General features: G+C 41.5%; 1 protein-coding gene across 2 annotated transcripts in view; it reads left to right on the top strand.

The window, feature by feature from the left end:
• The window catches only part of GALK2 (galactokinase 2), a 49,423-nt gene extending 30,805 nt beyond the window's left edge, over window positions 1-18,618 (top strand). The window contains exons 8-11 of one of the 2 annotated variants that reach the window (XR_011904845.1): window positions 1,494-1,704; window positions 9,655-9,856; window positions 15,940-16,112; window positions 16,210-16,286. Coding sequence is in view for 1 of the 2 variants with exons in the window: in XM_072345463.1 (XP_072201564.1) it covers window positions 1,494-1,704; window positions 9,655-9,856; window positions 16,210-16,417 (621 nt within the window). In the remaining variant the exon portion in view is untranslated. Of the gene's footprint in view, window positions 1-1,493; window positions 1,705-9,654; window positions 9,857-15,939; window positions 16,113-16,209 lie in introns of both variants that reach the window. The other variant, XM_072345463.1, reaches the window with a different exon arrangement.
• The last annotated feature ends 6,930 nt before the right edge of the window (window positions 18,619-25,548 follow it).

Genomic DNA, 25,548 nt, shown 5'->3' with positions numbered 1-25,548 from the left:
TTGTCCTGCCCTATTAAGCTTCACATAAATCTTAGCAAGTCACTAGATGGCACCAAAAGTAGTTAACTTTTATGTACCATAATAAAGCAAAACTGGAAAAGCTCCTACAACAGCACTGCTGGAGGGGAGCAGGAGGATGGGAATGGACAGCAGATAGCTGGGCAGTAGATCTGCTTAAACAACCACCTCATGCTCCAATCAGACAAAGCAATGTAGATGCTTTTCAGGCATGTACGTGAATCCCCTGATATTTTTAATACAGGAAGTTACACATGTGCTAAATTGCTTTGCTGGACTGAGACCTAAATGATTTCAAACCAATCTTACTCAAACCCACTGTTTATTGAAATGAATAACAAGACACACTGGGTGAAGTTTGGGCTCTGTTGATGAAGAGTTTTAACATGGATTTGAGTGGGAAAAGGATTCCATTCTCTGATTTTGCTGCAATGCTTTAAACTCTCAGCAAACATTCAGCCTGGTCTGGTACACACAGAAGCCTAAATCCCAACTGAAATGGTGAAGAATTAAAGGCAGTGAATGCCGTCAAATGATACTGGCACTTTCCTGCTAATCCATCTCAGCAGTGATCTGTTGAAATTGGGGTGTTGTATCAACAAGCTCCCACAGCGACCACTTAACATGATTCGATCATTAATAACGTTAAGAATGTTCCACCTCATGAAAATATGAGGCAAGTTGTTTTACTCAGCTTTTTTCATTAGACACAGGGGACATCATCGCATGCCGCAGCTTTCTAAAGAAAAACCTCCTTGACGTATTTCCTTTTAGGATTCCAGTGCATTAAAGTAACTGCCTTCAACTGCCAAGAAGTCAGAAAGATACATTATACTTGACCTCGTTATGTGGAGTGGGAAAAACAAGGGTACCTATGACTAGTTAGCACAATGGCAATCACAGGAATGGAACAGGTTCCAACTAACGCATCACAGCCTTCCTGTAGGGCTCAAAGCTTTAATTTCTATGTTTAAAAAATGTACTTATTTAAATGTACTTTGAACACTGCAGTATGGGAAGGACTATTGTTAATTCTCTAGCACAAATATATATTTTAGGTTTTTTAGGGCTATTATGAGAACAGTTTGTTGTGTCTTCCTGGAGTTCAACTCTAGGAGCATCTTAGTTTTCAATGCTAGAATAAATTATATCAGGACAGAAACAGACTCCTTGGGGACCTGCACTGTTACAGCACTGTAGCATTTGTATAAGCAATAGTCTGAATGTAGCTTTGAAATGTTAATAATTGTTTGAAGTAATGACATCCACAGAAAAGGAGGAACGGCTGAATTGATATCACACAATGTCTCATTCGCAGACCTTTTATAAATAAATATCTGTCATACATGGATAGGAAGTGGCTATGGATAACTCCCAATTAATAAGTGAAAAGAGCACGTCTTAAAGCTGCTGATGGACAACTGAGTGTTAGTTCTAACCTGGGAAGCAAACATGACTTATTTTTTCAATTGCAGCTTCTCTCCAAGTCAAAAAGTTTGGACTGGAAAAAAATGTCGAGACTCCAAGATGTGCAGGCCAGCCTAGGAGTCAGCCTAGAGGAAATGCTGACCATTGTCGAGGAGGTATTACATCCGGAGCCTTACAGCACAGAGGAAATTTGTAAATGCCTGGGAATTAGCCTGGAGGACCTCCGCTCTCAGATCCTGAGTCAAAACACACAAAATGGTAAGCGTATATGAAATAGTGTTTTTCACTTTACAGTGCTTGTGTTATATAACATAGCTCTTTATTAATAAGTGGTGCACAAGTCTCACCAGAATACTTCTCCAGAATCTTGAGAATCTAAATAGCAGAATGGCTGTACAGTAGAAGTAGCAGATTATAGATCAGTCTGTACTAGTTTAGAGTCATCTCTAGATAGATTCAAGAGAAATCTCAAGCCAGGCTTCCTTTTTAAGCCGAATCTCTAACAAAACCGGACAGTTTGGCTGGGTACAGCATTAATTAAATAAGTCCTGTTTGCTCTCTCTGGACTCCTTTCTAAAGGAAAGAATTGCCTTAGATGTATATAGCAGGGATGCTAATGGTACTTAATAATAGAGCTCTTATGAAATAATTAATTGACATTCATAGTCGTTTCCAATTGAGATTAGAATCTTGCTTTATGAATTTTAAATAACCCATATTTCTTTGTTTCCACTCTGTGGCTTTAATGCCTCTACTGTTTTCCACAGCCAAATTATATCCTTGCCCAGACTGGTTTCAGCGAGGTTTATATTTGTTGCATGTAAATCAGTAACATATATATACATACTGATGCATACATTTAAAAAATATGCACATCTGGAACAACTGTAAATGTTATACATTGACCAGGGACCAGGTCCTGAACCTATAACCTTTTTTGCAAGCCAGTGATATCAGAGAGCATAAAATTATCTTAGTGTCCAATTACATTGCCAGAGGGGTACCGGCATGGAATATGGTGTCTAACCCAGCTTGTTACCTTCATAGGAAGAGCTCTGTTAACTCTGTGCTGTACGTACAAGAACAGAGCGATCTATGTACGTGCACTCGGGAACATTTTCATGGGCAGCTACAGAGTTCCGAGTGCACTGTGCTGTCCCCTACCTCTCCCCTTTATAAAGGTGTACAAGACTCACAAAGATGTTTATAGTCCAAATACCTGGTTTATAAAACACAATTCTACAGTTCTGTTGAACTGAGTTGTTTGTTACAGATTGTGTTTTTCCACACCCCTTCAGAAAAAAAAGGTCTGGAGAAAAAGCCGAAACAGAAAAGCTACAGAAGAAACTGAAGGAAATGCTATACTGGGGCTCTGAATAGTGTTTGCAGATGTTTGCTGAATGGAATCTCTTAAACTTGTATGGCCATGATTTCATTTGATAAGGCCAATTACAATGGGTTATGCTGCAAGTCTCTTTGCATGTACAGTATAAAATTAGAGATTTCTGTAAAACTGTATACAAAAAAAGAAACAAGACAGACACAGAACGAAAGATATAATTCCACTGTCATGGTTTTTGTTAACACGCTGGGCAAAGTGCATTTTATGTTGGCTTTGGAAATCCAGGGGGTGTTGGACAAAAGTGTTTTTCTTACCTCCCCGCTCCTCTCCCACTATAACAACAAAGCCTCGCTTCTTCATGTGAGAAACCCTACCAGTAAAGTACAACATTTCTACAGAGCATTTCAGTATATGGGTGGACTTTTGTACAACATGAACAAAGAGTTAAAGGTACCTTCCTTCCTTTGTAAAGGTTGCATTATCTTTCCTGTTACAATATTACAATGTTAAGTGCAAAATATTTGCCTAAGAAATACCAGGTAGATCATTTACTGGATTGTAAGTTCTGTCTGTGGCTGAATATAAATTGTTAATATCTTGCACACACTCTGCACCTCATGCTTAAGGATATGAAAGCGCTACGTCTGTTATTTTAGCCTGAAGTCAGCTCTCCCTCATCTGCTCCTCCAGTGATGATGCTGTGTTCTTGCCCATAGTTCTGCATGTCTGTAAAGCTGACCCAAGAAAAACTCCAGGTCCCAAAGAAAAATTACATGGACAGGCTTTGGGCAAGTCTTGAGCTGTGGCTGGATGCACAACAACTTTTAATCTCTTTTATAGGCAGGTACTCAAGGATTCCTGCGGTGTCTCACTGCACAGCCCACTTGTTCCCCAGGTTTGGAGATACAGGTGCTGCATAAAGCCTCTATAAAGCCTCACACAGCTGTTCCTTGGCCAACTCACAATCCTGAGTTTAAATCCCCCTTCCAAATGTTTACACATGGATTGCACTTGTGGCTTCTGAACATCTCTAGAACCAATAATATTTCTTACATTCGAAGGTACCCAATGCCATAATTTTGTCTTGGAGTCGAAGGCTTCACAGAACATTTAGTGTGTGGTTATTGTGGGATGTGAAGTATTTATAAGCCTCACCACAAAAGAATACTTGCCTGTAAAATAATGTATTCCCTTAACTATAGGATGTTTTTCCCTTCTTAGATGAGTTATTTTTAAAACATTTTTTTCTTTTTCACATATAAAATTATAATCTAATTTTGATATTTAGACCTGGGAATGAAATCATCATCGGAATAACAGGTATCTGTTTACCATCAAGATTTGGCTGTGTAACTGCCCTCTTGTTTGTCCCCTGGGAAGACAATGGATCTGAACCTTTTCTGTAGTTGCAATGAGTGGTGTTTGAATAGCATTTCATTCCACTGCCAAGTCATCTGTATTAATGGTGATCTCAGTGCAAGAGCAATTTTTACTCTCTTTGTGCAGAAAATAACACACGGCTTTATGTGAAGGTGGACACAGATCAGCGATAGGTAAAGCTCTGTCATGTGCATCAGTGGAGTGCCCTTGTCTTACAAGAGCAGAGGTTACCTCCGTGTTGGTGCATCTCAGAGCACTTCCTAGCTTGGGGTTGGGGTGACAGCCTCATCCTCATCCACGTCATGGAGGAAACTGAGCACATACCATTTTCCTTCCAGAAAGACACGGATTGCTTGGGACGAGCCCCAGCATGTGGCTGCTCCAGGGAGATGCCATACAGGTACAGGTAGAAGCAGACATTTTGGGTGGGCCACAGGTTAGTCATAGGCACTGGATGTTGTAGGTTAGTTGCAACAGTTTTGCTAAGGCTCACATTTCCCTGGAGAATTACCTTAAGCTGGTAGTTCCCTTCTCTCAGAGCAGGTGTCTGCTACATGGGTCACTGAACCCAGCAATGACTGGTCCCTTGGTTTATTTTCAGAGAGCCAGATTACAAGCAGTTATTTGAGCAGTCCCAGCAGAATAACTGTTCCCCACTTTGAGGAGGGGGTTCAAATCTGGCTCAAATTAAAGCCATCTGGCAGCATTTTCTTATATACATTATGAGCCAGAAACCTTCACCCTCTTCATGTTCAATCAGCGGGATGCCTAACAGAGAGAGGTACTATTCCACGTGGGTAACGCTGGTAGAAACTGTCCCCTACATGATTTTGCATTGGTGAATTTTTCCTGTTGTAAATTTCTAACAGTTCCATCAGCCATGTGTAGCTCATTAATCTACAGTGAAGCAGATCGTAAGAAGCTGCCAAAGCAGCTAGAAAAAAACACACAGCCTGAAGAGGCTGGTCCTTTGCTAAAGGTCAGACAGAATTGTACAGGAAGCCCCTAAAGAAAGGAATCTGCTGAAGCTGAAGTTACAGCAAATAATGTGAGTTGCTGGGAAGCCACAGTGTTTAATTATAAAGAAAAAGATTCCATCTAAGAGGAAAGTACAGGTTTACACAGTTTTCATTACGTTAAAACAAAAAATATGACCACGCCGTTGCAAACACACAGTAAACTTTTCTCTTACATTTAACTAACATTTGTTTGGGACTAATAGCCCAGGATTTTTGTTTGTTTTAACAGACTTTATATGGATTTTGGACAAACTTCCATTAACATTAGTCAGTTGGGTCGTAACAAATGTCAGGGTTCTTGCTGCAGTGTGAAACGTTAGCGCACTGGAAAATGTCACTGCTTCTTTCTAGGGCATTTAGTGGCTGTAAGGGAACTGGATCTAGCTGCTCATAGGTGATGCTGCAGAACTGCTCTGTGGAGGAGCAGAGTGAGGGTGCACAGAGTGCACAGAGGGGCAGCAAGAGTTCTGACATTCTCTGCCAAGTAGAAGTGGAGTGGTAACACAAAGCACTTAACAGTGGATGAGATTCCTTGAGCACCTGCAGAAATGCAGTGAGTGCAGCGATGACCTGCAGGTGGGTTAGTGACAGTCTGACTGCGGGTGAAATGTGCTGAAAACTTCAAAATTGGTCTCATTTTGATTTCTCATGTTTATTTTTCCTGATCTGTATGTGTTCCAGTCCATAAAAAGCACAGCTCACCTTCACTTCAGCCCACAAGAAATGTTTTTTACACGTGCACAGCTGATATCGTACAAAATAAATCACAATCTCTATACTGTGTCTTCTGAAAGAGACAAAAAAGACCCCAAGATTCTGATCGTGCCAGCATGCTCAGGTCTAAAATCCAACAGCTCCCTTTGCATGGCAGTGAGTGGCACAGAAAGCAGCAGAGAGAAAATATGTGGTGATTTTCAACCAACAGCTTTAGACAGGATGGTTCTGCTCAGAGGCTGGATCCTGGACTGATACAAATCTCCATCAGTGCTAATGGAGCTACATCATTTTAAACAAACAGAACATCAGAATTGGATCCTTTTATGGGAGAAGCATTACTCTGGGAGTGTGCTGGACAACTGCTCTCATGCCAGCGTGCCATAATGTCACTGCAGCAGGGATTTTACATTTCTCTCCCGTCACCAGAGAAATGGGTATCAGAGGGCAATTGCAGTTCTGCAGGCTGCCCTTCCACTGTTATGAGGGTGAGCTGAAGATGTCTGCACACCTCATTTGGAAATCAAGTGGGAGAAACCAGGCCATTATACTTTACTGTATTAGGAAAACATATGTACATTTTCAGTTAGGTTAAGTACCTGATTTCCATAAACAATAATAGATTTAAGGACCCAAATGCCTTCAAGGATCTGGCACTGGTCCCCTAAACCCTGCTTTTTTGCTGTCCTCTGCCCAAGAGGGCGAGAGCTTATAACCCAGTCCCTGTGTATCGCTGCATGCTTTTCTTCAAGGGCTCCAGTTTCTCTTCTTTCAGAGCCCTGCAGCCCTTGCTCAGATATAAACTAATCAGTTGTGCACACTTAAGTTTTCTTTTAACCGTGACAAAATGTGGCTTAGGAAATGTCTCTCTTTTAATGGTAAAAGATATGGTTGTTTTCCCATGAAGCACACAGATTTTGATCAGCTCCCACACCCTTCTAAAACCCTGGGTTTCACAGCTCCTTGGCACGGCCTATCAATTCAGATCTCACTTAGGTGGTTCTGATATACAGGCAGCGACGTAAGCAAGAAGGTTCGAATTTAGATGTAATTTCTGGAAATAATGTGTGCTGTGCTATCTTTTATTATATGGAGATGGTTTGTTGGACTGCCCATCCAAACAGAAGAGATCCAGAGTTTCTCTATTACCAGAAGCATTTGGTGTTGATAGCTGAAAGTATGCGAATTGTTTCATTGCTTTAGAATAGGACTTGCAGAGAACAGAGGTGTTTGCTGTCCTGAACAGCAAGTATTCCAGAGAGAAAAGCAAGTGATACTAGACCTGTTCCAAACACAAACACTGCTTTCTGAAATAGAGCGCTGTCTGTAAATAAACAACCAACGGCGAACATAACGATAGCAGATCTACCCAATGCTAACTCTGTAAATATCCACAAAGGACAAGCCTGAAAATAGCACACAGCCACTCTTTCTCATTTGAGAACCGCTTGCCAGGATTGCATTCACACTGAGAGAAAGCCAGCGTCGAGGCAGCAGCTCCTCCCCTACACCCACTGACTGTCCCCCAAGTGATGCTGCTGCCCAGGGCGCAGCTCAGACCTCCAGCACTCCGCCAGCACCCCGTGCCCACTGCAGCTCCGATTGGTAACACGACCAGCACAGCACAGCCACAGAGATTTTAAAGGTAATCTGGCCAGTAGAACATTGCTCTACCAAAGGGTGGTCTCTGAATCAATCACAGCCTTTGGCAAGTCTCTTGCCTTACAATTGAAAACAGACATGTTTTCAGTTCATTCTTTGGGTTACTACTGTTCAATGGTGATTTACAAGAGAGTGTGAGCTATGGCAATCTCTCACGCAACTTTAGATATTCCCTAAATGAATGCACATTTAGAAATCTCCTTGCTCTAAAACAATGGCTTATAAGAAAAGCATATTTAAAGAGGCACCATCCTTAAAAAACGCCAAGCAGCCTTTCTCTAACATAACAAACACCAACGCTTTGCTCCACAGAACACAGCACAAGTAACTCCAGCAGTAACAAAACAGTGGGGTGAAAAACGCCTCTGAGCAGGAAAAGAGAACAGCCTTTTCCCCTGTGAAACTCACAAGATGTTTCTGTGGGGCACCAATGTTGTCCTTCCTGTTCTAATGTGAAATGCAGTCGGAAGGGCTGCTCAAGGCAGCGTCAGAGCGCTTCTCAGGCTGTGTTACGTCACAACATACACAGCACTGGGAGCATTATCACCAGTAGCAGAGAACTCCTGTGTTCAATATTTCTCTATCATTTTAGACTATTTATGTCCCTCTCAGCACTGTATGTTCAGCATTTACATTTGTGATTCACACTTATTCTGGAAAGATAAAAAGAGATGGTGCAGACGCTGTTAAGTTTGTAAGGGATGCAATCTGGGTAGCACATACGAGAGTCTTCACATTGGACAGAATTTTCTTTCCAGTCTGTCAAGGAAGACTTCAATGTACAACTGCACACGTTGACTGCCAGAATCACTGAAGTGGTTCCGGAATTTGACTGTCTCCACAGAGCAGCCCAACAGGAACTGCACGTGTCCGGGTCAGAAGGCAAGCTCCACATCCAGGGCTTGTCTGTCTCTGTTTGCCCTTTTATCTCCATCTCAAAAAGTGAGAGGCACCAGAAGCTGATAGCAGGAAAGGGTCCTTGATCTGGAGGAGAACTGAGATGTAGAACCAAACTGAGGGATACTCTGAGTACAGCAGGTGTTCCAAGTAAAGATTTACGTTCACTTATCTACTATTTACAACATAAAAGCTTCAAGTAAACCAATTTTATCATCAGTTGTCATACGTGCTTCTGTAATACTTCTTCAATAGCAGATACAAGTCCATGGCATTCAAACAAACAGAAATGTTCTGGGTGAGGAAAAATAATGACCTACAACAGCCTATCCCTCCTGTAAGTCACAGTAGTTCGATGGGCTTTTAACCACAGACATTCCCTTTGCTGCGCCCCACAGTCCAGGCTTGGCAGGGGTCCCTGCCCCAATGGCCACATAGGTTTGAGCTCCTTCCCACCCATCCCAGAGGAACTGCTCCATTTTTCACGGCATGATTACAAAATGTTAGCCCAAGTCTTTGCACCAGCCTTTGATCTTACTTGGTCAGTGCTAAGAGGGACTTGTTTGGGCTTCTCTCTTCACGTCTATGCAAGCAGTACTGACACTTGCACTCGAAAAATAAACCCTCAAAATCAAACCTGCTTCCTTCAGCGTACTATTAAGGCAGCTTTATTTGCAGTCAAGGTGAGAGCCTGCACTGTGGAAATTAGAGAGGGCTTCCTTAGCCAGGCACCAGGAAGAATAAATAACGTCATTTTAATTACTCTCACTTTAAAACAATCTATCTGCACTGTGAAGCAATGGGTGCAGATCAGGCCTGGAGCGGTTGCTCACAATGCCCAGCAGGTGCAGGCAGCCTGCAGGGCACCAGGCACTCTCCAGTGCTCCTGGGACTGCACCTCTACAGTCTGGATCTCAGGTTTTTTAAATGATGCTCCTTCTGATATGTGCATAAAGTGATACAGCTACAAGAATGTGCCCGCTGTATTCGGATGAAAGCTGAATACCGCTTTATTTGGGCTTTTAAAGATGTGGGTGAGGTTTTGGCAGAAGTTTTTGGCAGAGTTTCAGCCTAGAGTGTTCAAATATGAAATATTAATTACTAGAAATAATTCTTTTACTGTTTTTATATTTCATTATTCCTTTTCTAGTGAAAATTTATAACTGCGGTATTTCATATGTTCATTTTGTTTAGTTTCCACCTTCAAGTTATACCAGCGTGCAAAGCATGTGTACAGCGAAGCTGCCAGAGTGCTGGAATTTAAGAAGATATGCAGCGAAACACCTGACAATGCAATCCAGCTGCTGGGAGAATTAATGAACCAGAGCTATATCAGCTGCAAGGAAATGTATGAATGCAGCTGTCCCGAACTGGATCGGCTGGTAGACATCTGCCTGTAAGTTCTGACCACAAGGAAGAGTAATCCCTTGTTGAGAATATTGTTTGAAAGGATGAGAAAAGATGACATTGTTGGCTATTGCAATTCTAAAATGAAAGTATTCTTGTCTCTTATTACAGAATTAATCTCCTGCAGGGACATTACATGGTCAATTGTTTCCCTACTGACATCTGTGTAATACTTTCAGATGAAAGCTGCAGTTTATGGCTTTATTACAGACTTTGCTGTTGGACTGATTCGTCATCACAAGTGTTATGTTAGAATGTGTTAGCTGTTTTTTTTTAAGTTGTAGAAGTCATAACTGGTTTCTTTAAGCATCATCTGAGTTGCTTTATTTCAGCCCTCTCACTTTTCAAATATTACTTAACCATTTAAGAACTGCCACCATGGGACTTCTAGATCACAAGTTAACTGTTAGGTTGCTTTGAAATCGTAATGGCGTATTGTTAAATGCTGCTGCATTTTTTCCTTTTTACTTGACAAGGCATTTTATCTGTGGCACCAGGTAGGTTGGAAAGTGGCTGGCCATTTAAACGATGAGCATGCCAATCCATGCAGTGGCTGACACAGCTTCAGCTGAGCCTTCACATCATTCAGCCTCCATCCCTGCCCCAGCCTCATTCATTTACTGCATTCCCAAACTCGGTTGGGCCGCAGCAAAACAAGATCTCTCTACTCCAAAATACGTTCCCTGTCATTTGCCCCTTCTCTCTTTACTCCTCCCCAAGGAGCAGGCCATTATTTTCATAACTCTTCTACAGTGGATAATAAAATCTGGTATAACTGCATGTTAACGGAGAAAGTAAAAATGAATACTTAGTACTCGCATTAGATATGGCATTTCATCCACACCGCAGCAACAGCACAAAAGGATTTACACACTTCACTTAATTCCCCCCTTTTTTTTTTTCTGGTATGTTTAATCACAGGACAGACAACTTATGCTAACTTTAATCTAAACTCAGTGCCTGTGAAAAGCAATCAGTGGCTGGTAATCACTTTAACAGAGGCATAGGAGAATAAACAGCTGCCCAGCCAAGCCATCTCACTGCGACTTTATCCCTGACACTGCCCCAGCCACCTCTCCCAGCTGCTGCTCTCATTCATTTCATCACAGATCCTGGAGATGCCACCTCTGTACTTCTGCTCACCTTTCACAGTCCCTGTTCTCCATGGAGAAGGGCATGCATAGTTTGGGAAGCTGCCATAAGACAGAGCATTAAGAGGTTACTGCCAGTCCAGAAGGGAAATGTAGTGTGCCATAAGTGTTTGCAAGCCTGAGGTCAAGGAATGTTGTTTCCCTGTTGTGCAGAATTAGAAACTATAAAAGCATCGTATCTTTACTTGAAATCTCTATATCTCTGAGAAAGCAGAATCTGCTTCAGATTAACATTAATAAAAGGAACACCTTACCATTTAAAAATGAAGGTTACAAAAGCACTTCCTTACCAGCAATCAATTTTTTAAATGTATATATATAGAGATATAGATATAGATATATTACTAATACATTAGTCTGGCTTATAACGAAAATACGCATTTTCCAAAGAGGCAATCTGCCATATGCATTCTTACTTTTATAGACACACACATTTATTAAGTTGTAATACCCATTTACCAGGTTTGTAAATTGATACAGTATGATACTGATGATTATTTAATACACCAGGTTAGTCTCATTAATTTGGCAGACGAGACGGAAAGCCAAAAGAACACAAACTTAAAAACCAAATGCAAGACTTTTGGACACTCGCAGCTTGTTTTGCATGTGGGATGCACATGCTGTTTTGTGATAAAACACAGAAGTCCCGATAGCCATTGGACAGTCTGCTAGTAATTTAACAACATCATTTTTGTTCCTTCTCTTGGCAGCCATTCCTGTATGCAAGGCGCAGGCCGCATTCAGTCTGTTATATGGCACAGCGGGCACAGAACAGAATAAAGCTCCGACAGCCCCTGGTTAGTGAGGTGACTGCAGCATGGCTGTCCCAGCTACTCAAGGAGGGCTGTCTCCATAGCCAGGTGAAGAGAAACAACCTATTCTGTGACTCCACTGACAGAGGAAAAGCTTCACGAATTAACCTCTGTGTTACTGTTAGTTACAGTAACTTCCCAGTATTGATTTCTTGGTCAATAGTACGGGATAGCTGAGCTCTGCAGATGTAACCAGCCACATCAGGTACCTTCACTAAGGTGTTCTAATGGGTATAAACTAACAAGTTCTACACTACAGCGTGCTGTTATCTGTGCTGCATCAAGAAAGCTAGTACTGATGCTTGCAGTAACGTATAGCAGAACGAATCCCAGATGGAAATTCTGTTTCTCACTTGTGCTGAGCTCTGTGCTTCCACAGCTCGGGTATCGTGCCACTGGCTTGTAGGCGGCAGCACTGACATAGCCACCCAAAGGAAAGGAGTGTGCAGTCAGGATTTCACTAAATTCAACTGAAATTAATCAGAGCCTTTCAGTTCCATGGACAAAAATACAAAGAGTGAAGGAAAAAGTGATGTGTGTGCCCGTGTTACATCAGATTTCTAACTTACCAACAGAAGTGCCCATGGCTACTGCGACGGGCATCACTGCGTGCCACAGCAGAGCGCCGCCTGTGAAAAATGATTTCTAACCGGTATCTTCTAAAAGATTGCAACTGGTTTTTATTATATTCATTGCAAAAACCAAATAAATTATTTGTTTATTCTTTACAGTCTTATCCCATCACGGATATTTCTTAAGAAATACCTCCCTTCTTAGAAGCTTAGTACTCACTAATGACTTTCTGATCAGAGCCGTACCAGTGTGCAGCTATTGTAGATGCACACAGCTCTACCAGCACGTCATTTTGAAAACTATTGGGGAAAAAACTCAATTTTTCTCAAGTTGTGCATTAAAAAACGAAGGCATGTAAGATCTCCAGTCACTCTAGGAAACCTTGGCTGATGTGACTACAGGAATGGCCAGCAACGACATAAATTACATTCTTTACTTCCAATGATATACAGCTGCCTTGTAACTTTAAAAAGCCCTTCCAAAAATACATTCCACAGCATTGCCCAAGTCTACTGCTGCTCTCTCCTTACAAGGTTTAAACTGTGAAGAATAATCTGCATATCCAGATGTTTTCTGTTTTGCCTAAATCTTTATGTTTTACTGTACAACATCTGCCAAGAAGGAAAGGGATCCATACTTGCTGTGGTTTGTAGTGCTGAAAAGCATAACCGCCAGTGGGTCAGTACTTTATTTTTCACCAATGCAGAAGGTTGTACTTTGTCTAACCTCTCCCTGCTATTAACAGCTGCTTTACCTGTCGGCCTTTTGAAACGCAGGTGGTTTACTAAACAGTTAAGGGACAAAAAGTTGAAATGAGCTGACAGATTCCTTAGGTGCTTTCTCGGGACTGTTTGAATGTTGCAAGTAACTTCCATTCCCCCCCTCTCCACCTTTTGGAGGTATAAAAGCTGGTACTTTTTGCTGCCTGCCACACCTCTTCCAGCTGAAGATGGCGGAATCCTCTATGATCACTTTTGAAATGGTACAGTTATGTTATATCCAGGTGCATTACCTTCTTAAGCCTGGAGCCGTGGCACAATCTGAAAGATCAACTAACAAAACCCCAGCAAGTTTGCAGCACTTTCAGAGAGAAAAAAAAAACAACAACCAACAAAACTTAAAGAAGTTGTTCAAATGCACCCTGAGCTACAGAACAAGGACACACCACCCCTTCATTTGTACTGAAATCTCATCCTCTTAACTCCATGCTTTCTAAACAGCTGGACCACAAATGTGAGCATTTTAATTAACAATATGGCTCAGTGCTTTTCACCTGTCCCAGCAGACTGTTTTAAAACATGGCACTGCAGTGTCTTGCCTATCACTACTATATCCCAAACTGCGACTGCCATTCTTAGTCATCTCTTGTTTGCTGTAGCATTTATGTTTGCACTCACACACACACACTCTTTAGCCAGTGAGTACTGGAACAAGGTAGATGAGCTCCTCAAGAAGCAAAGGACTCAGCTGAGCGTCCCCAGCGCCGGATGACAGACATCCATGGCCTTTCTTTACATGCTCCTTCTCACCCCCCATTACTTGTCCTCATGACTGCCCTATAGCCCAGGCAGTGCACTGGGGACTTTCCCACATGTTAAATCCACATCATCCTCTGTGTGAGTGAGTGCTCCATCCACAAGATTATTGTTGGAAGAGTCACTGTTCGCTCTCACTGCTCCTTTCTTCATAAATGCATACTTTAAATGCTGGTGCACAAGAAAAGAAAATGTGTGGCTATGAATCCTGCTTTACCAGGAGAGTCTAACACAGGGCTGAGCAGAGTGAGACTCAGTGGAAAAGGCAGTTCCAGACCTGTTCCAGCGTTCACCTTCTCATGTTTGGCATCAGTAATTGCCATGAGCTGCCTCCCCAAGCTGTGCAGCATTAGGTGCTGGCTCCTGACCTCTGCTCATCCCAGGTGCCCGACACCCAGGTGTCAGAGTGCCGGCCCCTCAGCATTGGATCACATCACCACATTTGCAACTGGTAGCCACAGTATTTTGAAACACAGTGACTTCAGCTCTGAAACAGGCGTATTTTCTGCCTACATTATGCTTTATTCCGACTAAGTATTTTAAAATGACTCAGTAAAAATGAGGCATGAGCATGACCACAGGGAATTATGAAATCAATGAAAGGTTCAGAACAATTCTGAAGGGATTTCAGTTGCCCACCAAAATAAAAGCCAGACACCATCTGAAATACGACGTTCTGACTGAGGTAACAGACCGAACAAATGCAGACAGTTGATTTACCGCTCTGAAAAGAGGACTGGGCTTCACAAAGTCAATGAGAATTTCCCTATTGATTTCAATTGAGACTGGATTGGATCCTGCTCATTTTAGGAGGTTGCTCCATGGACCATAAACTACAGAAAATTGCATCAGAGAATGAGTGGCTTACAGGAATAATAAGTAAAATAAAACACCAACAGGAAATAAAGAAGGAACATAAAATCGAGTCAATATGCAGGGTGGCACCACACAGACACACTGAAGAAAGTGTTTCTATTCAAGAAGATATGTAAGCATGTTTAGAATGAAACACATATGTAAGTACTTGCTTGAAATATGACCTAAACTTCTACTAACCCAGCAGTTTACCACATTCATTTAACATAAAATGCACATACGAAAAATCACTACAGCCTACTTGGAATGAGCTGTCATTTTCTAATACATTGTTCACATGATGCTCGCTCTCCTAAAACCAACTCTAGGGCCAGGAAGTCTCACAAAAGCATGGATCTTAGAATCATATCACATGTACTTGTTTGCAAATTAGATTAGACCTCCCATGAGAATTAAGATTTCAAATGAGTTTTCTAAACCATCCTGTCCTAACTATGTTAGAAATGCCCCAAAGAAATTCATGGGCTGCCGCGTGGCATTTTCCTACTTGTTTTTGAATCTAACTAAAGACAAGCAGCGCAGGTCAGCAAACTAATGAAAGTAATTCATCTAAATTCTAATGAGGTGGCATCTGAATGTTGCACAGTAGTGGCATGGGATTTGCTGTAGGACATTGCTAGCAGGCTCCTGTCTTGAGCCTGGGAATGGTTTAATTTTCCAGTGTTTTATTTGTCATTGTTCTCTCTCTTCACCCTCACCTTAAGGGCATTTCTCTTCTCCTTTTGAGAATATATTCTTATTTTACCTTTACGGCTGTAAATCTGTTAAGTTCCTGATGGATGCCATCCCAGTCCTTCCAGCATTAACAGACGTTTGACTCTGTGTATGACTTCAGGAGTTTCTGAACTCTCCTTTTCTTGACTGGCCCTCTCAGTATTCCTGCGGAAGAAGCCTGCGAATCTTCAGCATGTTTTAGATCTGTCCTGGAAGAATAGAGCTATTTGTCTTTGCCACATTAGAAAATGGCTTGCATGCCTACATCCTGTGCAATTAGCTTATGAACCCTCTTTTGTTATTTTTGTCATGTATTTCTGTTTTCACTTCTGTTGCCTTATGAATGTTGCTAACAAAATCCCTCTTCTTCCCCTGTTTTCTTCATCTGGGCTGTGCTGTGATCCTTAGAACAGCTGATGTTGAAGCACTGTAAAAGAGGATGACTCAGAATGGACAGAAATGACTACACTGCAGTTTCAAGGGTTGGAATTTTTTTGTCCATAATGGTAACTATGCATTGCTGGACTGTGATGTGCAACCAAGTGAACTTCAGCAAGTCAGATGACACGGGTGTATTTTGAGTTCAGTATTCACTAATTTTCTACAGGAATTTTATATATGACAAATTACTCCCTTCTGGTTTATTTTTCATTTTTTTTTTCTATTATTTTGTTTTAGGCAATTTGGGGCCGTCGGGTCACGTCTGACTGGAGCTGGATGGGGCGGCTGCACTGTGTCAATGGTGCCTACTGACAAGCTGAATACTTTCCTAAAAAATGTTAAAAAAGCTTATTACCAAAATGATGACCAAAGGTTAGCACTGGAGAATAATGGTCTCTTTGCTACCAAACCTGGAAGAGGAGCTTTGGTTTTTGTTGAGGCCTAAAGAACATAGAAATTGTAAAGAAACTATGCAGAGCACTTCTAACTGGCAGGACTTCCCACGCCACAATAAATGAAAGCGTTTCCTGGGTTTTATTACGAGTAGTTGCTATTATCAGAATATATTTCTGAAGAAGGAATTAATCAGAACACCGATTACAAAATCTGTTTTCCCAATATTGAAGTATTTTCAGTGTAAATGCTAATTCACCAAAATCTATGGACATGCTAAAATTGATAAAGGGATGATTGTTCTTTACTACAGATCTTTTCCTTTCCTTTTTCTGCTATAAAAGTAAGACCAAGTAGAGCACCAAACTGTTCTCCTGGAGGGTAGGAGCCTTGCGTTGTGTGCAGGGCTGCTCAGTGCTGACATCAGTGGCCAGATGTCTTTTCTGGAATGAAAATGGAAGATCAACCTGATGAATTAAAAACAAAAACGGATGGGCCTTGCTGAACATGACATGTTTTATGCCGGTCTCAGATACAATTATTACTGTTGCAATTAATGATAACATTGGAGGAGAACCTGCGGGCCAAATAAAACATTGGGAACACATTATGTTAAGCAGGAAAGCTTAACTTCTAGCTGTAGTATCTTGTAGTAAGGGTGACTTACAAATGTTTCAGTGAGAATGCTATCTGTGACCTGTACAACAAGACAGCATGCTCTCCTTGCCAAATGAATGAACAGAGAACAAAGTAAAGCTTGGCTTTGAGTTGTCCAAGTACCATGTACTCATTGGTCAGTCCCAGCTGCATGTTTACAAGGTAGATGAATTTGCATTTTCAGGCAAAACTGCTATGAAGGATTAAATATAGTCACAAATTGCACTTCAATTCATGCAGTACCTAAAGAAGCTCCTGACAGGCTCCAAGTTGTAAGCACAATGTGCTGGAAGCGTAACACCCACACTTCAGTGCCCTTCTCAGTAGGAGAAATGATTATGGTCACACCAAGGGCTGACTGTACATTAAGATCTGCCTCTGCTTCCTAACAGATCAGCTTCCTGTGCCCTGTTTCACAGCACACAAACTGGCACTTCTCTGCCATCTCCAATGAAAATGCAGAAGTTTTGCTCATGTCGTAACCCTTTCAGCCATAAAAGACATAACATGTGCATACTTTTATGATGCTAAGCACATGTGAATGTCCAGAAGTCTGCATCATATTAGAGATCTCTCAGAAGAGATCATCTGTGCATTACCCACACTAAGTCAGGCCAAAAATGAATTCTTAGAGGCTACTAACTCTGTGAGAGGACTCTGCCAAATCTGAGCACAGCAGACAAACAAGAGCCAACACAAACCGCCAGATCTTTTCAGGAACCTCAGAGGGGACATGTAATGTATCTTTAGTATCACTAGAGAAGATTTCTGTATTCTGACAACCAGGAAGAGATGAACAGAGAATGCTGTAGATCACTTGAGAGAAAAGACCAGGCTCTGGGCACCAAGAGAAGTGAAGAGATGGGATTTAGAGGGAAGACGGTTAAAGGATACAATTAAGAAGAGGAAGCAAGGGACAAGGGAGACAGTAAAGAACAGGAGATAGAATTACAGAAAGGCTTACTCTGAACATTGACTAACACTATCGATGGAAATGTAAGACCTTGTAGCCCGTTTGTAATGTACAGCAGATGTGCTGCGCTTGCAACCACAGCTGTAAACATATGACTCCAAAAATGAAATAAATATTGGTAAACATCTTCAAGAAGTTCCAGGTTAACCGAGAGATTTCGAGGAAAAATAAAGCCATGGCTTTACCACCACCTGCCTTAATAGAGACCACCCTTCATTTGAGTGCATTCCTCTCATAGAAACGGCGTACAGCGCGGTGCCTACCAGTTCATTCAGTAATGCATCCGAACTGAGCTTCAGCTGTGTTAATGGAGGCTCTCACTGCTGTATGAGAAGAACGAAGTTAATTCAGATTCTTTTGTTATGTCTTGAGAATGTCACACACTGTCATGGAAGCTTCCCAAAAACGTGTGGGCAAGTTTATGGGCTGCAGTGCATTTCTGTGAGTCGCATAAATGATATTCTCATAAACACAGCAGAGGGAAGCAGGAAACTGGCATAATGTAAAAGAGTAAGAAACAAACCTAAACTTCTAATTCATTTCTTCCCTTTCTCTTTTAATTGCTTCAATGTTTTTACCATAATTTTGCTGTAATCTGCAATTAATAAAAATAATTTTTAAACAAAAAATTGAATGAATCCATGTCTGTTTTGTTGTTATTTGCTTTATAAATCTTAGAAGGCTTTTTTTTATGTAATTGTTTTACGAGGAAAAAAGAGCACAAGAATGATACACCAACAATGTGTAAAGTAAGCAGCAAGAACTTCGGTAGCTTTTCTCAGAGCAAAGCAAAAAGATTTCAGATGAGCATTTTTGCACATAAAGCAGCAACACCTGAGCGTGTTAAGGCTTTCCAGAGCTGCACTTTAAACAACTTTTTCTACCTATGTCTCTTCTGCAGTTAACAATAAAATAACACGGATCAGTATTTACAGACACGCTTGGAAAACAAACTGAACCCAGTGTCAGAGATCATACGTGGAGGTGACTCATACTACCAGCACAAGCCATGATCATTATCACTGGAGTGCTCATTCAATCATGAGTTTAATCTTATGTGCAGTAAATGGGCCCTAAGCCTTCCAAAAAGGATTTGGAATAGAGACTGTCAAACATCCAACTGCAGCAACATTGCCTGGTGCCATATTGATACACTGTATTATCTTGATCCCATTGATGTGTACTTCTCCATCTCAACATTTGCTGACTCCATTATCTTGTATGTAGAAATACACTTGTGATCTCAGATAGAAGAGCAACTTTACTATCCAGTTCATGGGAGTGGATCACGACTGTCTATTTGACATTTGCTCCCTTGGACTTGCTCTGCACACAAACGTATAAAACTACGTGCTTAAAAAATACCATACAGTAATTACTTGCATAGCACCTTCAGGAACATTTCTAAATGAACACAATCGGGATGTCAGCTTTTATATTAGTAACTGCTGTGCACTTTCTCAGTATAATCCTTCTGAAATTCCTGAGTCCATGTGCCCCTTTCATAACATCTTGATAGGTCAGAGCAACTGCTGTGCTACAGTTACAGTCAAAAGAAAGGTTTGTGTTTTCAGATAACTTGGAAGTTGTTTGTGTGCTCAGTCCCAGCCAGGCACAGCCGTACACACACTGAACAGTATTCATAAGATCTTGTTCTAAAGAGATGCCATGCAAATCATCCCTGTTGTGGACAGAACTGAAGCAGTGCTTTCTGATTCTTGGAACTACTGCGCTTCAGCAAGAAGGAAATTCTCTATGAAGGGACTTGAAGCTGCAGCAACAGCTTGAAAGCCAGACTAGGAAAGTTTAACATCACTAAACCTGCAAGTCTTACAGCACATTATATTAGATTTTAAATGCTAATTTTGAGAGGGAAGCCTCGGTGTGGATAAGTCGTCACTGGTTCAGAAAGCAGGACGAGGGGACGTGAAACTCGCTGAGAATGGCTCCCATCAAGCACTGCTAAGCAGTACCGCTGTCACACGTGCACTGCTGCAGCTCTTACAGCCTTGCCAGACTTTCTGCTGCATGACTGGAGATTCAGCATCACGTAAAAGGAAGACAAAAGTTGAATGGCATTCTTGATCATCTGTCTTATAGTTTGCCCTCTGGTTTGGGACTTGTCTCAAAAGTAGTTAAAGGGATTCTGCAAGGCACCGCATCACAGCCTGTGATAACTAAGGAAAGGAATCTGCCACCACACTGTCAGCAGCACCTCACACCTCTGCAAGCTGCCTCACCACGGCTGCCCTGCTCATTCTAAGGCAGGAGGACCACGCTGTAAATGACACCTTGTGAACTGGTGCTGTCTGGGCTGATCTTTTTCCCTTGGGTCGCCCACTCCTACCAGGAAGGCCTATAAAGGAACATTTCCTGGAACCGCCTCGGTCTCTGCAACACTGAGTTCAGCACAACCTGGCCCCGACCCCAGCCCACACGCCCTCACATCCAGTTCATTCTGTAGGGTAACACGAAGCATGAGCTTACTTGTAAGACTGCCTTGCCCAGAATCTTACATGCAGCTAAGGAACGCATTCCAACTTTATGGTATGTGAAAGACTCACTAATGGGAAAACTGCAAAGGAGTGGGAAAAAAAACAACAAAAAGAGTGAGAAGACACTGAGAAGCTTCCAGAATTAACAGGCAAATAAAACGTTTGGGATCCGTTTCCAGTGGCAGTGGTTCCTGCAGAAGCAACAAACGGGATGAGGATTTATACTAAAGCATTTGGTATATTTATTGGATCTTAACTCCAATGTATTTAGAGAATTGCTATTGTCTCCTAAGCTCTACTTTGTTGGCCAAAATCACACATTAATATTAAAAGAAGAAAGAAATTCTCTCCCCACAAAAGCATGCCTTTCTGCACTTGGCACACGAGGCTCAAATAACTCAATAAAGATTAGATGTACTTCAAACTGAATCACACTAGTGCCCATGCAGCTGTCTTCTTTCCAGCCAAGCTGCGTGTGATTTGGGATGGGAGTCAGAATATGCTCTATTAGCCAACGACCAAGCCAAACGTAGCTGTTTTTATAAGTACAAATTCATTTTTCAAGTAACACTGAAGCAGGTTTGTGTGAAATCCGTACTGCACTATCTGATAATTACGGAAAGTCGCCTTTTTGCCAGATTTCATACAATGGAGGATTTTTCTTTAATGGTTTGTGGTTTTTTTCTTTCATTTTCCAGCTTCTTACCCATCCCTTACATGTCACATACGTATCTAAGGTTGGCTGAGTTGCTGCTCTGAATTCAAAAGGGATTTTGTGCGTGTGTGTTTCCACTGATTTAACAGCAATAGAATTAAATCATTAAATGTTGAAGAGTTTTTCATTGTTTTCCTCCCAGTGAACACCCACCCTTTCTTGTAACCATTCCCTTCTTGTCCAGGCACCCATCTTAGTTCCCTGTACAAAGGTTTTACAAGACCCTATACCTGAGGAAGGATTCAGAGAGCCATTATTAAGCATCAATAGCAGCTGCACAAGTTATATACATATTTTTTGAAGGTCTAAACCTCATTTCACAATATTAGAAACACTCAACTCTAATTTTCATAGCTGACTTACAAGGTCAAACAGGAAACAGAAGCTGAAGTCGGAACCCAAAGAGCCTAGCAAGGCTTCTGCAGAACTTCTGCCTGAACAAGTTAAGGCCTCACAGTTGAACCATGAACTTAATCAGAGCCAAATACTATGAATGGAAATGCTGGGGGACAAAGGGTTAACGATCAATGGAGAAATGTCTACTGAGCGGCTTCAAGTCTGTTATAGGCAGGCCTGGGCCCTGTACAGATATATTCAGTTACATTCCTGGATAATTCTGCGTAAAGCACATCCAAGTGGAGCAGCAGCAGAACAGATGATGAGCTTTCACAAGAGCTCTCCTATTTTTTTTCCATTTCAGAAGGCTTTTTGAGAGAACGAGAGGAAGCCTTTTGTTTCTGAAGATCTATAATCTGATGATGGCCAATGGGGAGAGAGTGGGGCACTGTTGGAACTGATTTTCAGTACTTCCTCTAGAGGGAATATGATGGCCAGTGTAAGCAGCTTCAGCAGTCAGACTTACAGGCCTCTCACTATTGTTGCTGAAAAATTCCACAATTTATTGTCTTGCCTGAAATTCATAAAATATTGAACCTCCTTGACTATGAGATTTCAGGGTGCTGCCCCCCAAGGCTGCTCTCTGGCAAGCCCTTGCTAAGGTGCAGATCAAGCGGCAGAGCTCAGCCTCAAAGGCTGAGAAAGCAGGACAAGCACCACCGAGCCCAGCAGCTCCATGTGGCTGGATGGGCAGGGCTGGGACTTCCTGGGCACTATGGAAAAGCAGTTCTGAAGCTGCTCCTCTGACCCACAGGCTGTCTGAACGCTCCATCCAAGATTCTTTTCCACCACAGAACTCTCAATACCATGAAAATAACCCATTGTATAGTTAATCATAATAAATTAAGATTTCATGTCTGAAGATGAACTCTATGACCTGCGTCAGCTGCTTAAACACAGTTTTACAGACAGAAAAGCAATGATTGTGAGATTTATGAGTGTTACACAAAGCTAGTGCACAAGAGGCCTTGCACAACCAGCTCTTGGCAGCCTCCTTTCTCTGCATGCTCAACGAATACACCCAGCAAGAAAAATCTCCTCCGACCCTGTGAACAGGGCCAGCTCAAACTGTGAGGCCAATGCCAAGAAACGCACACAAACGTAACTGCAGCACACTGGAGTTGGTGGACAGAGATGGCTAACAAAAAGGCAGTGATTTTGTAAGCTCTCTCATGCAAGCCTAAGGGGCTGCGTTTACAGAATCTGAATCTCAGCTATCTGCTTTAGCTCCCCTAATGAGATCTTTTTTTCCCCCCATGTAGGTGGTCTTTCATTTCTTAAATGCAATTAGCATACAGTTGTTGCCCGATGTTTTTATTTATTTTTGAAAGTGCCGACTACTGGACTTAGTTTCATAGTTACAATGTTTCCAGAACTGACTTTTGTGCTCCACAGCCTATTTTCAGGAAACATGTTGTAAGAGGAATGATATTTGGAACTCTACTTCTACCGTTGCCAAGGCTTCTATTTTTTTTTTTTTACTTCCTTTGTTTGTTCATTAGGAGCCACTTCTAATTCCTAGATGTGTCTTTTGGAGGTAAGCTCCTTTCCTCTGAAATCCACCCCACTACCACAGAATAGATACAGATACGTCCTGAGACAAAACACCGGGCCTCTTCCCTGTGACTCTGTGTGGTGTTCTGAGAGCTGAGCTGCAGTCTGAGCTTCTGTCCATATTTAGGTTTTCTCCAGACACTTTGATGACACCTCCATGAGCTGCCTTCAGTTCGATGTGTGGAGGCACTGAGAAACCTTCTGTTTAGCTGCAAATTGAGCACGAGGTTTCGGACTTTTAATCAAACTGTGAACAATTTCCACCTCCTGTGTTTTTTGGAGTTGGTTTTGTTCTTTTAAGGGTGACACAGATGAGTGCTTTGCAGTGCTTCCAACTTTTAACTTGTTACAGTCCTGCTTTCCGTGAGCCGTGAGTTTATAACTCATCCTCTCAAGAAAGAAAATGGAGCATTTCTGAAAGTCACCGTCACATGTATTGCAAATTGCAATAAACGTGTCAGCAAATGCGGATATACTAACAGTTTATGGCAGCCGGTTTGCTAATTTAGCCTTTATACATAAATGGACAAATTATAACTGCCCATTGTGGTCACATTAATGGGAGAATGGTGTGGAAATTTCTATTCTCAATCAACCCATAAAGAAGTGGATGCAACTTATTTTTAGACATAATTTTGCTGTAAACGGTCACCTAAAATCTGCTGAGAAAAACAACGTTTCACAAGATGTCTAAGCTTCTCTTTTTAGCCCATTAGTCAGCCTAATAACTAGTTTTACAATTTTTTCCTTGTAAAGTCTGTAAAAAGAATGGGACAAATATAAAAATAACACACTGAGAACTTGAAAAGAACTTTCCCAGTCTCCCATACAATGATTTGTTAAAGGCCAAGAAGTTAAACTGCAGTAACAGAGAAGCTGACACCTCAATTCATGCATATCCTGGGACTCATCCTCTTGTAACAGAGGTTTGACAGCATCCTTTAAGCTGTGATTTCCCTGCCCTGAACACTTGGTACCAAACTGCACACACACATTGTGCACAAACACCTCTGTACACAGAGAACACAAATCCTGAGTATTTGAAGCAGAAAATATCTGGTGGGAAGTCCAGTAAATTTTGACTAGATGCAAAACTTTGCGTACATCAGGAAAAAATAGAATTAATTACGAAATCTCTGACTTTGAAAGGCTCTGAATATCTGCACTAGACAACAGATAAATCCCCTCTACATTCAGAAAGGTAAATGCCAGGCAGAAATATGCCCCAATTCTGAATAGACTTTAAACTTCCCCAAGATTTATACACGTTTAGAGACAAAGCAGACAGTTCAGAGCGATAACAGAACTGAGCCAATACGTAAGCCCAGAATCCAGCTGTGATAGGAGCTCTGTTACATTTTGTGAGGTTTGATTTACGTTTCTCATCAAGCCTCGTTCTCCCCCACAAACAAGAAAGTAACTGAGCTGAAGTGCAGTCTTACTGAAGGCACTTTAATCCATATTTTAGGTTAAAGGAATATTAAGATGATGATCAAATCTTTCTGTTGTATTTCTAAGGTTCTCTCTTTCAGGCAAAACACTTGCCGAGACCGTCTGCATTGCTGTGGTCTGCCTCAGTCTAGAAAAGAGAAAACCATCTCAGCTGTTGTGAGCATACCAGAAAAAGAATCGAAATAAAAGGGTGAGATTTTAGTAATGCATTCTTCTCCTTCTTGCCCCAGCTGGTTTAATCCAATTTGGCACAAAGTTTTGAAGAAAGGTCTTAAAATGCAACATTTTGGGAGTCAAAAAGGATTTGGTAGTTTGCAAGCTTTAGTACAATCAGTTCTGCCAGTCACGGAATGTGAACCAGCATTATCTATTTTATGCTTTTACAGACAGTAGGAGACCAAAGGACGTCAGCCATGAAGTCTGAAGAGCACATGCTGATACAAAAAGACTAAAATGAGAGAAAAATCTTATAATAAAACTATCTGCAAATAACGGCAGAAGAGAAACTTCTACAAACATATGACCAAATATTTCTGCTGAAAGCGTTGTTGAAAGAAACTCTGGTTTAAAGGAGTTCACCATGATATTGGCACTACCCATCAAAATAGGGATCAGAGACTCTGACAAAAACTGGTCATGTTTTTATCTCAGAGATTTTCCCTCTTAATTTATAAGCAGGAAAACTACAGACTACAACAAGCACGAGCCCAAGCCTGCATGGAACAGAAACACCTGCAAGTCATCTTGAATTATTTTAAATCAATGGAACATTTTACACAAACCAATTTTAAGAAATAAACTAAGAATCATTCTATGTGATGGCTGTATCAAGAATACACCCAGTAAACCTCATTTCAAACTGCATTTCACCACATTAGAGATGTCCCCACAACCTCACTCATTAACTCTCACATAAAGCTGAAGTATTTTCCTTTCACAAA

The sequence above is a fragment of the Excalfactoria chinensis genome, chromosome 10, assembly GCF_039878825.1.
Source record: "Excalfactoria chinensis isolate bCotChi1 chromosome 10, bCotChi1.hap2, whole genome shotgun sequence".
Taxonomy (NCBI): Eukaryota; Metazoa; Chordata; class Aves; order Galliformes; family Phasianidae; genus Excalfactoria; species Excalfactoria chinensis.
The sequence above is the reverse complement of the archived record's forward strand: the minus strand, read 5'-3'. Positions and strand labels throughout refer to the sequence as shown.